The sequence below is a fragment of the Symphalangus syndactylus genome, chromosome 15 (assembly GCF_028878055.3).
Source record: "Symphalangus syndactylus isolate Jambi chromosome 15, NHGRI_mSymSyn1-v2.1_pri, whole genome shotgun sequence".
In the NCBI taxonomy this organism is placed as follows: domain Eukaryota; kingdom Metazoa; phylum Chordata; class Mammalia; order Primates; family Hylobatidae; genus Symphalangus; species Symphalangus syndactylus.
In genome coordinates this window covers 79,049,828-79,066,835 of record NC_072437.2, presented here as the reverse complement: position 1 = coordinate 79,066,835, position 17,008 = coordinate 79,049,828, and the positions used below count along the sequence as shown (strand labels likewise).

The window sequence follows — 17,008 nt, the reverse complement described above, 5'->3', positions numbered from 1 at the left end:
TTGGTGCTGCTCTCTCCACTTCCTCTATTCCATCCACTCTGCTCTCCTGCCTCTTCCTTCCATATGCCAGGTATGCCTGCCTTAAGTTATTTGGATTAGCTGTACCAGCTGCCTGGAATGCTCTTCCCCCAGGTATCAACATTTGCTCAGATGTTACCTTCTCATGAGGTTTACCTGACTGATCTCCCCCAGCATTACCATTTCTACTGTCCTAATTAATCATTATTTGATGAGTGAATGAATGAGGGGTCAATTATCTTTTTATGTTAGTGATAGGTTTTATTTTCAGCAAAAAAGGCAAAAGCCATTCTTCACTTTTGTATTTGAAAAGCTTTAGTATATGAGATAAAATTTTGAAGATATCGTGGCTTTCATTTTATTCAATTGCTTTTAAATACACACATACAAAATAACTGTTCAAATGGTTCCTAAATCAAAGTAAGATCTTCTTGCTACCTACTAGATATCCTCATTTTCTAAAATGAACATATTATATGATGTAAGTCTATTTACTTTTACTTCATTTGATCCCTGGTCTCTTAGATTATGAATCAATAGAATTGTTTTTCTAGTACATTCTCATTTCCCTAAATTACAGATGAAATATTATTTTCTACATTCCTTTTCTTGATTTTAATTCAGACAATGTCTCTATAGGTTTACTCTACCAAAACTAATCTCTGAAGTACATTCTGTCGATCTGCACAAGATACAAATTGTTTAGAGAGTGATGCTACTAATTCTCCCTTTTTTAGTGCATAAAGAAGCATTTATATGAATAGATGTATATAATTTTTTAAGATATTCAACATTTGTTGAACTTAAAAAGGCCATCTCAGAACCATTTGAAAAATATATTCCCATTAATAGAAAAGGAATAAATTATCTAAACTCTGTTTGCATGTATGCATTTTTTTTTAAAAAAAAAAGTACTAATACAGATCTGGAAAAATAAATACACTAAACATTAAGACTCAGTGCTTTTTGGGGAGGGAGTGGCATTGGCAGAGACTTAAAGGAGAATTTTTTTTCCTCTTTGTATTGGCATATCTCCTGGTGAGCATGTATTTAAGTATTATGTAAGTTTTTTAACAAAAATAAATTCGTGGAGATAAACCATCCATCACCCAGTTTTCTTTCTTTTGCTTCAGTCATTTGCTTTCTTCTCTGTACCATCCTATTGTTGGATGGGCTTTCTATGCTTTGATAAGCAACCAGTGGCTCTTTAAACAACCATTCCATTTTTTCCTGTGACATCGTAATGGATTTGTTGCATACTGAATGTGAATCTTTTCTCTCCTTTAGGTGATATTTTTAGCTGCCATGCAGTTGATAACCCCAAACCCCACTCGGAGCTCAAGATGCTCAGACAGTATGGACCAAATGTGCCTGAGCCCATCCTTCAGAAGCTTGTGGCTGCCTTTGGAGAGCTGAGGAGTTTGGCTGACCAAGGGATTATTAACTATCCTTATTCTACCAGAGAAGTTGTCAACATAGTCAAACATTTACAGGTAGGTATGGCACACACCTGTACATAAGAGCCATCACTCTCTTTTTTATTTTTTATTTTTTCAGACTGTACAGTTTGTACCAGAGTTTTTAATTTCCGTAAATATAATAATGAGTCAGATTACATGATTTGAAATGTGTATAATCTAAGTTATAAATATGGTAGGCCAATGAACATTATTATCTGTTCTGCTTTTGAATTAACTTTGGCAAAGTCTGTAGTCATTACCAAGGAGTTAGGAAATTTGGTGGGAGGCTGTTAGAGGGCAGGTGAGGCAAGAGAGTGAGTCAGTGGGGAAACCTTCCTGTTCTGGTCTTTGGCTTTTTACAACAAGCATGTGGTATGTGGGTAAAAAATATTTTCACTTTGAAACAAATCACATGGAGACAACAGTAAACAGAGTAGGAACTAACAGTACTTAATAATACCTGTAAATACTGCAAGGAAGTTTTACAAGATAGAGTAGGCAGGAGAATGAAATTTCCTGCGACCATGTACAATGTGTACTCCACCTTAGTAAAGAAAACAAACAAATAAAAAATGATATAAATCTTACAGAACAAATAAGGGTCTCCAAGCTAACAGTCACAACCCAACAACTCTTGACCTCCGCCTTATCCCCAACCCTCCAAGAAAACCCTAGAAAGAAAAGTAGAAAGGTGGGGCAGGGAGAGTACACACAGGGGAAGATATTGATCCAAGGATACAAAGTTCCAGTTAGACAGGAGAAATAAGTTTTTGAGATCTATTGCACAGCATGGTAACTATAGTTAATAACAACGTAATGTATATTTTGAAATTGCTGAGAAAGTAGATTTTAAGTAATGGTTGTACCATAAATAAAGGTGTGTTAAATGATGGATATATTAATTAGTGTGATTTAACCATTCTGTAAGGCATACATACATTGGAATATCACATTGTACCCCATAAATATATACAGTTACTATTTGTCAATTAAAAATATATGGAAAGAAAACAAGATTAAAAATAAAAGCTTTGTTCTGCCTATAAAACCATAAGTCCAATTCAGCCAGCTCAGAACCCATCACCTAAAGAAAATCAAAGCAGACCCAGGAAAGGACTTGGAGGATATGAGCAGTGTAAATTCAGTTGTAGTCATACTTGTTTTCTTGCCCTCTACTGCTCCCTGTTTCTCTGTTGTTTGTACTTTTTATGTTCTTTCCTTCTTTTCTTGTTGCTTTATCTTTTCTTATTCATAGACTGACTTTTCTGAAAACTTCGGTATAGATATTTAACACACTCCTTTACTTAACTAGCATTTTTAAACTGTTCGATCTGGTACTCATATTAAAGGCAGGAGATTTCAGAAAGCAGTGGCAATCACTGACACCAGGATCTAGGCACTGCTCTAACATTTGAGAGGAGGAACTCTTTCCCCTCAAATTCTGGCATTTATTTAAAAAGGAAAATATTATTAAGTCATCTGAGCAAACATTGAAAGAGAAAAATGTCTATATGCCTACTACCTGCTTATTTGACAAGGCCAGTAAATTTCTGCTGTAGTTGATTTGATCATTATTGTCCTATCCATTTCATAGATCTTTATGATGTTGTATATTTTATCACATGCATAATAAGGGAATTTTTTTTTTAATACAGAAATTTCCCACTGAAGGTCTCTCCAGTGTAGTTCGAAATGTGTTTGACTTTGATTCCTACAACAATGACATGAGGGAGATATTGATTAACATTTTACACAAATACGGGATACCTATCGGAGCAAAGCCTACCAGTGTGCAGCTGGCAAAGGAGTAAGGCAAATTCACTGTTGATCAGTACTCTTCTGATTCTTAAATGCTGATAGTTCTTGATTTACCATTGCATTCTACAAAACTGAGTTGCTATGGAAATTACTTTCCATGAGTAAGCTTTTCAAATATATGTATATGTTGCTATTTGCTGGCTGCTTTTCAGTTAAATAGCATTATTTATAGGCCTGTAAATTGAACATTTTGATTATTATGTATGTCCCATGAGTAGATGTAATACAGTCAAATAAAGGGAAATATTTGTTTCTTTAACAGTCTCAGTCCTTTTGTTGAATTACTATGAGTATTACTATTTCGTATAATCGAGTGCACATCATTGTACGAACGTGAAAACCACATAAAGAGATAATGTATATTTAGTTGATATGTTCTTATTTCTGTTAGTATATAGTTTTCTTTATGATAATTTTCTAAATTTATGATCATGTTAACTAGAGAGACTTTTGGTTACTTATGTCAGCTTCATAGATGAAAGAGGAGTAAGAACTAGTGGGTTTATTTCATGTGAGCTAGTTGCCTACCCTTTATTTTATAATCATAGGCTACTACTTAATGTTAGTTAAGAATCTTCCACATATGGTGTTGATCAGAAAAGTAATTGACAGAGTTTTTTAGTAGAGTAATTAAGTCAGCACAAATTCATGAGAAAATAGTTTTCAATATGCCTAACTTATTGATAATGCATCTAATACCATCTTTGTCTATAAAAATAGTTAATTATAAATTTGTAGGGGATAATAATCACTTTTAAATTACTGTTCAATTTTAGCCCCAAAAGGAGACACTATCTTTCTGTAGAAAAAATGTGTTAAATATAAATCACTGATTGTATATTAAATATAAATCAGTGATTAGCAAAAAAAAGTTGCATATATATGTATATATATACAGATATATATATATAAAATCTCCAAAGTGCATACTCATCCATATTTATTGATTCTTTGAAGTCATTATAAAAACTTGTCAGGATATATGCCAATAGAAATAAATTATTACAGTATCAGGAATTTCTAAAAGAGAAACAAATATTTCCCTTCTGTGTTAAAAGAACAAGATGGACTTATCTTAGAAATTATATTATCTGTGCATTGGTTTATATTATTAATGAATAAGTAAATTATTTTCCAGAAGAAAGACTGGGTGGCAATTGCAAATGCACACATTTTTTTGGCACAATGCTATTTTACTGATTGATTAGCAGTCCTTATGGGCATTTGAAACTAAGTCAGTAATTTAATGGGTGTAACAAATTGTCTGTATAAGAGAGTTCAAGAAATTCTCTTTAATATGCAAACTTTCTATTATAAATTTTCTTTAATATGCAAACTTAAGTTATTTACTTCGTTTTTATAAACTCCCTCATTTTTAGCTGGAAATAAGATGGCTTTTATTACCATTAACAAATTTATATAATTAGAGTACTGGCTTTATGGAAACTAAGCTCATGATTTTAAAACAGTTTCTTTTTCTACTCTTGCATGACTATAAATAAAAAGTAAAATACATATTAATTGGTAAGGTTAATCATGAGAAAATTTTTACTTCTAAAGCAATTTTAGTTTCTAAGGAAGAAACTAAAAATGGTTTAACTTATTCATTGTCATCCTCAGTTCTAAACAGAAAAATTCTTGCTATGGCAAGTTAATTCTAACTCTAGTACTTTTGAGTAGAAGCAAAAGTACTTTGAACCTGGAAACAAGTTGGTCACACTCTTGTGTTACAAGGGGATGGAAACACCTAGTTTTCCCCCAACCACATATAGCTAGAAATAGACTTAAGCAGATGTGAAGGAAGAGTGAATTTTCCTTTTAGAAGGAGATCAGAGTAGGCTATAATTTCCACGGTCATTCAGAGCATTTTTTTCCTCATCTGTTAATTGCAATAACTTAGGCAGCTCAAAAGTAGTGTTTATTGCCCTCATGAAATTCACAGGTTCCATAGCAATTTCTATCAAATTATCAGCCTTGTACTTAGAGAGAGTAGGATGACAAAGTGAACAAAGTAATGGCCTGGGAATTTAGCAGTTAGTCATATGTTCACCTGTCTACCTGGATCAGACATGGAGAAACAGATGAAAAGACAGAATCCTGCCCTCAAAGAGATCACCATTCCATTTTGGTCATTTGAATTTAGAGAAGTTACTTAACTAATTCTCTATTGGTATGGAGGGCCTTTTCTTATAGATAGCATATGTATTTGATTTTTAAAAATATTTTTAAATATTCGAATATTGAAAAATATTAAGGAAGTACACTGGGAGAAATTATTTTTAAAAATATTTGATTTACCATCTAAATCAGGACATTTCTGAGAAAGGCAGGGGGAGCTATTGACAATAATTCTGTAAAAAGAGTGTAAAATAAGACTGCCCTGGCCAGGCCAGAATATGTGATTATCTTCATTGTGGATCATCAGTAAGGTTCCTTTCTATTCTAACATCCTTTGAAATTTAATATAATCTTAATGTTTGTCTCATCTGCAAAAACAAACATAAAAATATGTGATACTAACATTTTTCATTCCCCCTTCTCCGCCCCTGCCCTTCAAGTAGTGTACTGTTTTTTTTTTCTTTTCTTTTTCTTTTTTATTGTTATACTTTAGGTTTTAGGGTACATGTGCACAATGCGCAGGTTTGTTACATATGTATCCATGTGCCATGTTGTTTTGCTGCACCCATTAACTCATCATTTAGCATTAGGTATATCTCCTAACGCTGTCCCTCCACCCTCCCCCCACCCCATAACAGTCCCCAGAGTGTGATGTTCCCCTTCCTGTGTCCATGAGTTCTCATTGTTCACTTCCCATCTATGAGCGAGAACATGCGGTGTTTGGTTTTTTGTCCTTGCGATAGTTTACTGAGAATGATGGTTTCCAGTTTCATCCATGTCCCTACAAAGGACATGAACTCATCATTTTTTATGGCTGCATAGTATTCCATGGTGTATATGTGCCACATTTTCTTAATCCAGTCTATTGTTGTTGGACATGTGGGTTGGTTCCAAGTCTTTGCTATTGTGAATAGTGCCGCAATAAACATACGTGTGCATGTGTCTTTATAGCAGCATGATTTATAGTCCTTTGGGTATATACCCAGTAATGGGATGGCTGGGTCAAATGGGATTTCTAGTTCTAGATCCCTGAGGAATCGCCAGACTGACTTCCACAATGATTGAAATAGTTTACAGTCCCACCAACAGTGTAAAAGTGTTCCTATTTCTCCACATCCTCTCCAGCACCTGTTGTTTCCTGACTTTTTAATGATGGCCATTCTAACTGGTGTGAGATGGTGTCTCATTGTGGTTTTGATTTGCATTTCTCTGATGGCCAGTGATGCTGAGCATTTTTTCATGTGTTTTTTGGCTGCATAAATGTCTTCTTTTGAGAAGTGTCTGTTCATGTCCTTTGCCCACTTTTTGATGGGGTTGTTTGTTTTTTTCTTGTAAATTTGTTTGAGTTCATTGTAGATTCTGGATATTAGCCCTTTGTCAGATGAGTAGGTTGCAAAAATTTTCTCCCATTCTGTAGGTTGCCTGTTCACTCTGACGGTAGTTTCTTTTGCTGTGCAGAAGCTCTTTAGTTTAATTAGATCCCATTTGTCAAAAGAGGATACAAACAAATGGAAGAACATTCCATGCTCATGGGTTGGAAGAATCAATATCGTGAAAATGGCCATACTGCCCAAGGTAATTTATAGATTCAATGCCATCCCCATCAAGCTACCAATGACTTTCTTCAAAGAATTGGAAAAAACTACTTTAAAGTTCATATGGAACCAAAAAAGAGCCCGCATCGCCAAGTCAATCCTAAGCCAAAAGAACAAAGCTGGAGGCATCACGCTACCTGACTTCAAACTATACTACAAGGCTACAGTAACCAAAACAGCATGGTACTGGTACCACAACAGAGACATAGATCAATGGAACAGAACAGAGCCCTCAGAAATGATGCCGCATATCTACAACTATCTGATCTTTGACAAACCTGACAAAAACAAGAAATGGGGAAAGGATTCCCTATTTAATAAATGGTGCTGGGAATACTGGCTAGCCATATGTAGAAAGCTGAAACTGGATCCCTTCCTTACACCTTATACAAAAATTAATTCAAGATGGATTAAAGACTTAAATGTTAGACCTAAAACCATGAAAACCCTACAAGAAAACCTAGGCAATACCATTCAGGACATAGGCGTGGGCAAGGACTTCATGTCTAAAACACCAAAAGCAATGGCAACAAAAGCCAAAATTGACAAGTAGTGTACTGTTGATGGTAATCACATAGATCACCGAAAAGGTAGTCTTCTCCATGCAGTCTTTGATTTCACTTTGACTTTTCTAGACCTTTTGCTAAACCAGTTCTTCTAGGCTGTTTCTACCCAGCTCTGCAGGTACTGTTAGTGGGGAAGATACACATTGGATTTCAGTTCCTAAGGAAGAAGGATCATCTTTTTGCCCTGAATGAACAGTTCTTGCTACAACTTAATTTTCATGTTCTCTAATCCAACCACAATGCTTATTGATGGGAGTAAAGTTACACTGAAACTAGAACAAGATGATCATACCCACACTCAGGATGGAGATGGAAAGATAATTGGCCACCCACTACATATAGCTAAAAAGAGATATAAGTCAGATGTTCTAGAAGGGGGAATTTTTTTACGTGGGCCAAGATAATACTAAACCACTATTTGTGTGGCTATCTACAGCACCTTCTTCCTCAACTGAAATCAGAATATACTTGTCTGTTCAGTAGTGGTGATGTTATTTTTGTGTTCTTTGGCAAAATTCCCAAAAGAGAGATGCTGTCACTTTCCCTTTTGTTCTCCTAAAGAGTGCAGTGATGTTATCTATCTCACAGGTTTCTGCACATTTTTTAAAGGCCCAGTGTGATGAGGTGAATTTAACTTGTCTTCTTTAATAAACTTTTGCTAAACCTGGTATTTTTAGACTGAGTCTTATTGGGTGGTTATTTTATTTTACTTGATCCTGCCATAATGGAGCTCTTCTTCCTTATCTGCAAATATATTCCCAGACCTTAGTACCAGGATCAGAATTGGTTACCTAGACCCCACCCATCCACTGCATTTGCCCCTTTCCACTAGTACTTCCTGAGGTTTGTTATTGCTCCTCTTTTAAGTTTCTAATACATGGGAAAGGACATGCCAAGAGAAGGCAAACATAACCAAATAAGGAAGTACACAGGAGAAATTATTTTTAAAAATATGAATACTATGCTTTATATGGGGGTTGAATTTAATTCTGTGACATTTGTCCTATAGAGAAACAACTGTATGTCATCTATGAATCAAGAAAAGATGATCATCCCCACACTCAAGATGGGGGTTTGTCCTATAGAGAAACAAGACAATTGATGCTATATGTGTGTGTTGCATGTACTAATGTCATTTTGTCAGTATTGTAGGGAGAGATAGGAGGATTTATGTTAAAATTGAAACTCTTGAATTTTAAATGTTGTTATTGGAAATATCTTTGTAACATACATATTTTAAGAGAATTAGGTCCAAACATCCAACCAAAGGCATAGATTATCTGCTATACTTCAATATAGACAACTATAAATATAAACTTTAAAGCAAAGTTTGCCTGTTTTTTCCTCAAGTGAACTTTTATGTCTGAACTTTCTTTTATTTGGGAATAAACATACTGCTAGCACATTAGCACTTCTAAATTAAAAAGTGTGTTTCAGAATAATTTATGAAATCTACTATACTGGGAAAACATTTGTTTTGAAGAAAGAAAAAAATGCTATCTTTTTCATGAAATTTCCATTTTAAGAAACTTATACACTATTTTATCTTAAATTTATATGTCACTCTTACTTTCCAGTTCTGAAGATGAGAAAATTGTCATTTCATAGATCAACAATGAAATGTAAATACTCTACTTATAAATATAATTATAACAACAACAATGTTATGATTATATTTCATAATAATGGTAATAATGATGGTAGTACAATAATATTGATGATGGTAATAGAAACATTTATAGATAACTAAGTACCAGACATATTTCCAAGCACTTTCTTTACATAAATATATATAATTCTTCCAATGGACCTATGGCATATATATAATATTATTGCATCTTGTAGATGAGGAATTTGAGGCACAGAGAAGTTACGTAACTTGCTGGAGGTTAGAAAGCAGGGGTACAGCTGGGCTATATGTAATATTAATTCCAATTCTAAGGATGATATAAACAGATTGATATGTAGATTGTAGGGAATTTCTAAATCAGAGTAGTTATTTAGATACTGAAAATTATCAATAGTTTTGGCTTAAAAGGACCTTGGGATTTTAAGTAACCAACTTGGAACTCATCATTGACCTTGATGTCATGTACATATAATATACAAATTCTTATTCTTCAAGGAGTTATAACAGATTCAGATGCTTGGATTTTAGCCATAGTTCAAAATGAAGAGTAACCACAAAGCAGATAAATAGAGATTTTTGGCACAACAGAGATCATTTTGGAGACCTCTTCATTCTCATTTAAGTTTTCTTTTCTTGTGACATATGGAGGATCAAGAAATAAAACACAAGGTGATTCACTTAGAAAAATAAAAACCTTAGAAAACTTTGTATGACTACGATATATAAGAAGTATACTAGCCATCATTTCTTCTTGATTTGGAACACAAAAGAAATTTATAGACTCTTCTCAAAGATTGTGGTAATTTTTAAAATAAGCATACAGAGAAATTGTCTCTATCCTCTGAAGTTACCTTCATGTGTTTTTCTCTCCCTGCCTTCTCCAGGAGACACACATTCTATAAAATATTTAAATGTTCACTCTCTGTGCTCCAAGTTCTTTGCCCTTAATTCCGTTGATTTCTTTTTTATTGCTACTTACTTCATATTAAGCTACTTTTCCTCCCAGAGCATTCATTGCCTATTTGTCACTAGCAAACTAGCTATTATTTAACAAACATCCATTTCTATCAGTCAAGTAGAAAAAAAAAACTAAGGAAATTAAAAAGTTTTTTAGATGTTGGCTTTCTTTATGATGATATTTACTAAATGAAGAGTGGCATCCCATTTATTTTTAAAATTAATCAGCAAAAAGAAAATAAAAACTCCTGTAATATTACCATCCAGAAATAGCCATTGATAATCCTTCTAGACTTTTTCCTATGACTGTATGTGTTATTTCATGCACTGAAAAATATTTCTTTCTAATTATTTTTATTTTCTTGAGTCTTTCTTTCTGACATAATAGATGTTCCAAGAGTTCTTCTTAAGACACTTCATTCACAAGCTAATTTGTTGGAAAGAAAGTTATCAAAAATAAATTTGATTTGATTATGTCTAACACTTCTTTCCCATCTCTACTTTTTCTCCATTTCCCTCCTTCCTTGAAATTTTAAACTTATTTTTTTCTAAACATAATGAACAAGATCCATAAAGTATATGAGATGTTCTCATCAGGATTAAAAACATTAGTATCAGTGCTTTGTGTCTTTATGCATAGGTTTAAATGTCATCATCCTTTTCAGACATATAAAAATGCTCTTGCCAGATAAACTGCACATCTAAAAATAACTGTGACATGAGACTGTACTTTAAAAGTGTCCTGTAGCTGGAAAGGATGCCCTAATGAAGTCTTGTAGTTACTCCTCAGATTTCCTGTTGTTATGCATTTTCTTCCTGCCTTCTAATGCTTTAATTAAAAATTTTTAAATTTTGTTTTTCAGGCAAAATAAGGTAACTTTGAATTAACACGTTCTAAGACCATAATAGCCATTATTTTTATTAAATGTAATTAACAGTTTTGCTCTTTAAACTATTTCAAAACACAGTGATAACTGTTTGTAGTGGTTGTTTTTGAGAGAGGCCCTAGAAAGAGAAAAGGATGCATCACATTTAGTAATATTTTTATTTTCTAACACACGTATTATTTTCTACATTTTATTTGTAAAATGTCTGTTGACTCTCCGGACACTGGAATTTTTCATTTTGTCCTCTTATTTAAATGAAAATTTTAAAGTCCTGTGCTGAAATTGCTGTGTCTTAGAACCTTTGCCTCCAGTACAGCAAAGCTTGTACCACACAGCAGTACCTACTCTAATGGCAGAACATTGGCACTTTTGCCAATGGCAAGTGAAAAATCAAGTTAACTAGGCATTTCTATGGCATTTTAACCAGAATAAGTAAGTTTATGCATTGGTAGGTGTCAACATAAACGTATCAAGTGAGGGTGGACAACACATTTTTATAGCAGCAAAAATAAACATAGTTGACATTTATCAAGTCTTTATTAAGTGCTCTAAGCACTTTACAAATGTTAACTCACCTAATCTACGTTACAATATTGTTTTTTCTATTAAAGAATTTTTTTCTATTATCTATTAGGTTTTGGGGTATGTACATTTGTGGGTTTGAATCTGTTTTACAGATTAAAAAACGGAAACTCAAGAGACTTTAAATAAATTCTACAACCAATAAGTGATAGAACGGGGCATTCAACCACAGATCTCTCTGGTTCCAAACACCATCCTTATGTTTAGTCCACTGTTTTCATGAGAAAAGCCATGCAATACAACATTAGATATGGAGATTTCAAAGATAATGGAAGCTTTAGAGTTGTCTTTCAAATTCTATTTTCTACCATTTGGGAACATGGATCAGATATTTGCATTGAGGACTAGGCCCATTGTTTTAATTACAGTTTTCCTCATATTAATGCTATTTGTCATTGATTCCAAAAATTAATAAACATATCCCTTCTATAAAATCTGAGCAGATTATCTTAAATCTTTTTTTATTGATACATAATATTTTACATATTTATGGAGCACACGTGAGTGTTTGTTACATGCGTGAAATGTATAATGATCAAGTCAGGGTATTTGGGGTATCCATGTCCTTGAATATTTCTCATTTCTATGTGTTGGTATCATTTCAAGTACTGTTTTCTAGTTACTTTGAAATATACAAAATATTATTGCTAAGTATAGTCACTCTAGTCTGCTATCAATCATTAGAACATATCTCTTCCACCTAACTGTATTTTAGTACCCATCAACCAACCTCTCTTCATAAGCCCCTCCCACCCACTCAATCTTCCCGATCTCTGGTTTCTATCATTCCATTCTCTATGTCCATGAGGTAAATTTTTTAGCTCCCACATATGAGTGAGAACATGTAGTATTTGTATCCTAAATCTTTTCTCCTGCAATAAGGATTTGCTTTTGCTTTAAAAAAAAAAAAAAAAAGTGTTTGCATTAACAAATTCTTCAAAATGAATAGAACAATTCTTTTTAAAATTTCTTTTTTTTTTGAGACGGAGTCTTGCTCTGTCGCCCAGGCTGGAGCGCAGTGGCGTGATCTCAGCTCACTGTAAGCTCTGCCTCCAGGGTTCACGCCATTCTCCTGCCTCAGCCTCCCAAGTAGCTGGGACTATAGGCACTGGCCACCACGCCCGGCTGATTTTTTGTATTTTTAGTAGAGACAGCGTTTCACTGTGTTAGCCAGGATGGTCTCGATCTCCTGACCTCGTGATCTGCCCGCCTCGGCCTCTCAAAGTGCTGGGATTACAGGCGTAAGCCACTGCGCCTGGCCTGAAATTTCTTTTATATAGAATCCTCTACTTAGTACTATGATCTTCAAAATTATGATCATTAATTTAATCACTTTAACAGATTAATCATAAATCCCTGTGCATTACCTGTGTACCTGTAAGTTGCTATTAAGTCATTACAACTTAGAGTCGGGTTCCTTTAGGGGGCTAATAGCTCCTGTATTCAAAGAAGGAATAGACTAATGAGGACAAAGAGAAGGTGTACTTTCTGTAGACTGGGTTCAGACAGATCTGGACAAACCTTTTTGGGGAGGCACTTGAGAGGATTCAGACTTAGAACAATGAATTAAGTAGTCCTTAACGTCCTTCCAACTCATAGCTTCCGTCATCTACTGTCCCTAATTGAATAGGGAAGCCAAATAAGTAGTAACTTCCTTCCCTTATATCAGAGATGTTACCCTTACTTTGGATGCATCAACATATTTTAGTATTACCCCTGATGAAAGTAGCTGAGATTGTGTTTTCATCTGTGTGTACTGCAATGTGTGTTACAGGATTGTACTTAGTATTTATCTTTTCAGAGCAGTGCCAGATGTGCATATTTGCAGACAGAAAGCTTCATCTCTTTTGAATTTGTCCTTGAAAGGATATCTGCCTAGAATCGGTTTTCTGCTTTAAAAATTTACATAGTTGTGCCATCAATAGCAGCTGCTACTTTTCTAACAAAGAACAACTATGGAGTCTTCAAAGTATCAGAGGCATCAAAAAGAACATCCCCCTGCCAGGGCCTGTCTTTGGAATACTTTCATTAGATTTCTCTTTGAAAGTCAGAATGATTATCAGTTTACTGTTTATCCTACTAACATAAAATATTCTTTGTTTAAAGTTTTGTGCCTGTCTTTCATTTTCCCAAACTATTATATGTCATAATTTTCTTTTTGTAGTCATAGTTTTTTCAAATAAGTTCGTGGTGTTGATCGTGGAGTTCTAAGGTGTACAGTTCCACTCTGAATGACTATTTAATTTCATTTCAGAAAGAGCTGTTTGTTTCAAAAATGATAAAGTCTACTTAATGACATCTCAAAAGTGTCATAAGCAGCAGAGTGGTGATGAGTTTTATATTGTCATAGTCTTTGCCTTATATTCTCTTGGCATATTGTGAAGTAACTTCACAGCCATTCCATTTGCTTTTCGCTCATTTATGGGGATACAAAACAAACTTACATAGAAATTTTCAAGATCTATGAATCTTCTCTCATGCATGCAGTAGCACAGAATGATTCTTGATCCCTTAAGCATTTAAAAGTGATGTTTTATGAAAGCCTGTCTCCTAGCTGAATAGAAATCACCAATCCCCACCTGTAGCTATCCTTTCTAGTATACCTGCAAAGTCGAGTGCATCATTTGTTGAGTCTTGTAAGTGAAGGAAATGGTCGACATGTAATCAGAATGCAAAGGGAAAATGTACCATAGTAGTTTGCAAATTGCCATTGAGATGAGAAACAAGTAGGTCAAAATGTTGGCAGTTATAATATAACCAAGCATTCTTTCATTTACCAGACACTTACTTAGTGGTAAACAACATATAGGGAGTATGAATTATAAAGATGACGAAGACTCATTATCTGCCTTCGAAGCGATCACAATTAATTGGGAAAGCTGTCAAGTGAAAGACTGACTTGTAGCCAGGAGTGGTGGTGCATGCCTGTAGTCCCAGCTACTCAGGAGGCTGAGGCAGGAGGATTCCTTGAGCCCATAAGTTCAAGGCTGTGGAGCACGATGATTGCACCTGTGAATAGCCACTGCACTCCAGCTGGGCAACATAGTTAGACCCTGTTTCTTTAAAAAAAAAAAAAAAAAAAAAAAAAGAGAGACAGAGTGACTCATGTGAAGTTAGAGCCACACAAGAGGGAACCAAGACTCAGGATTGCAGCCATCTGCCCTGGGGAAGAGTCAGTGAAGATAGAGAGGCTGAATCATTAAATTATTCTCCAGGCAAATAAGGGAAGAACACTGGACACATTTTAAGAAAATATGGTGCATTTTGGAAACTAAAGGCCCTTTGGCAACTAACTCAGGGTTAAGTGAGTGGTGAGGCTGAAAGGAAGAGATCAGAGTTTCAATCAGAGAACAACATGGTTACCTTTCTAATTTAAAAAGACTCCTTTTTGGTTTTCTAAAAGTAATAAACTGAAAGGCGGCGAACCTAAAGGCAGGAAGACCTGTTGCAAAACAGTTGCAGTAACCCAGGTGATGAAGAATGAGGCCCACATTGTGGCCGTGGCAATGAAAAAGAGGTACAACAGCGAGAGAGGATTAGGTGGCAGAACTGATGGATTCTGAATACTAGAGATCCAAATGAGTAAGATGTAAGGCTTACTCTCGATGCATTAACACTCTAGTAAGGAAAACATGTAAAACTACCAACCTTATTGTGCAATGTTATATTCAAAGTGCTGTATTCATAGTAGAGTTTTCATCCTGTGAGTCCTTCTTGTGAGAAATACAGGAAATTTTTCTCTGGGAAAGTTTTCGACAACTGGGAAAGTTTCAGTCCCAGTTATTCTTGTTGTGGATGATTAGAAAAGGAAAGAACATAAGATTAGAAAATACTAAGATGCAGCTGATAAAGCAGATGGCAGAAAGAGAGAAGACTTTTTTTCAGTGAAACGTGAAGAAAGATGAAGGAAAGGAAACCCTGGCCCCAGAACTAGTCTGGCAACTTCTGTGAGGAGGAAGAGAGCCAGAGATGTGTGGAGCAAGCTGACAACATCTGCTTTAGCACTGAGTGACGCTGGGCAACAGCACTAAACTACAGTGTCATTCTGGGTATCAGGGAGTATATTTGAGAAGTGCCTGCCAAGAATAGCAAATTTCCCAAAATCTTCCATCTCATACATCTAGATTACTCTGCATTTCTGTCATCTCTGCAGGACCTAGGTGGCAGAGGTATACAAGTCAAAGTTATGAAGTGGAAGCCATAATAGCTAAATGCAGAACCAAGCACAGAAAAAGAAAATATGTACAAATACTCACGTATACATCATTTGCAGCAAAGCCAAATTAATTTACCAACATTCTGAAGTTTCTAGCAAATAAAGGAAGATATTACTGGGAATTAATAATGGTATCCATTGTTACTAATTTAAAGTATGTAAAGGGGCATTTGTATTATCTCTCTTTAATGTGCTGTTTTTTTCTTTTAGTACATACAAATTTTTTTTTTTTTTTAGACTGAGTTTCACTCTTGTTGCCCAGGCTGGAGTGCAGTGGCGCAATCTTGGCTCACCGCAACCTCCGCCTCCCCAGTTCAAGCAATTCTCCTGCCTCAGCCGCCCAAGTAGCTGAGATTACAGGCATGCGCCACCACGCCCGGCTAATTTTTTTTTGCATTTGTAGTAGAGACGGGGTTTTTCCATGTTGGTCAGGCTGGTCTCAAACTCCCGACCTCAGGTGATCAGCCCGCCTCAGCCTCCCAAAGTGCTGGGATTACAGGCGTGAGCCACTGCGCCCGGCCCCATATAAAAATATTTTAAGGGATTTCTTGGTTTACTTCTGACCTGCTCTCTCAAATTTCTTCTCTCTCAGGTCTTTAATGTGAAAAGTATAGAGTCTATAGAACTTTATTCTAAGAGTTTCTAGGAGTTTTGTATGTATAAATTTATGTGGAAACCCAGAAGTGTAAGGAATTCATTTTTCCCAGAAAGGAATATAGGGGAGTGGGGAGTAATGCAAGGGAGAGTGACATTTGAATTGGCACTTGGGAATAAGAAGGATTTCACCAAGGAGGCCAGAGCAGAAAGGAATTCTAGGCAGAGGTAATGGCCTCCTGGAAGCATGAAAATGCATAGCATGTTCAAGAATAGCAACTAATAGTTTGAGGTGGCTGAGACTGAAAGGAAGGGATAAGCACAAAGCCAGAATTATTAGTCAGGGCTATTCCATGAAAGGCTCCAGTGAACTTTGTTGGACAACTCAACTTAATTTTTGCCAGAAATTAGATTTAAAACATCAGGAATGAGTGAGGCCTGCTAAAATTGGAGTTGTTATTTTTCTTCTCAAAGATGGTAGTAATTGTTGAATTTTTGAGAGTTGGTGAAACAGCCCTGAAGGGTTCCGTTATTCCCATGAAAATTAGTAGTTCTTGTGGTAAGGAA

General features: G+C 35.2%; 1 protein-coding gene across 4 annotated transcripts in view; it reads left to right on the top strand.

Annotated features, from left to right (window-relative positions):
• VWA8 (von Willebrand factor A domain containing 8) overlaps window positions 1-17,008 on the top strand; it is a 458,897-nt gene that overhangs the window by 274,402 nt on the left and 167,487 nt on the right. For all 4 annotated transcript variants that reach the window (XM_055244723.2, XM_055244727.2, XM_055244724.2 and 1 more), the window contains 2 exons: window positions 1,306-1,511; window positions 3,134-3,285. In XM_055244723.2, the coding sequence (XP_055100698.2) occupies window positions 1,306-1,511; window positions 3,134-3,285 (358 nt within the window). The remainder of the gene's footprint in view (window positions 1-1,305; window positions 1,512-3,133; window positions 3,286-17,008) is intronic.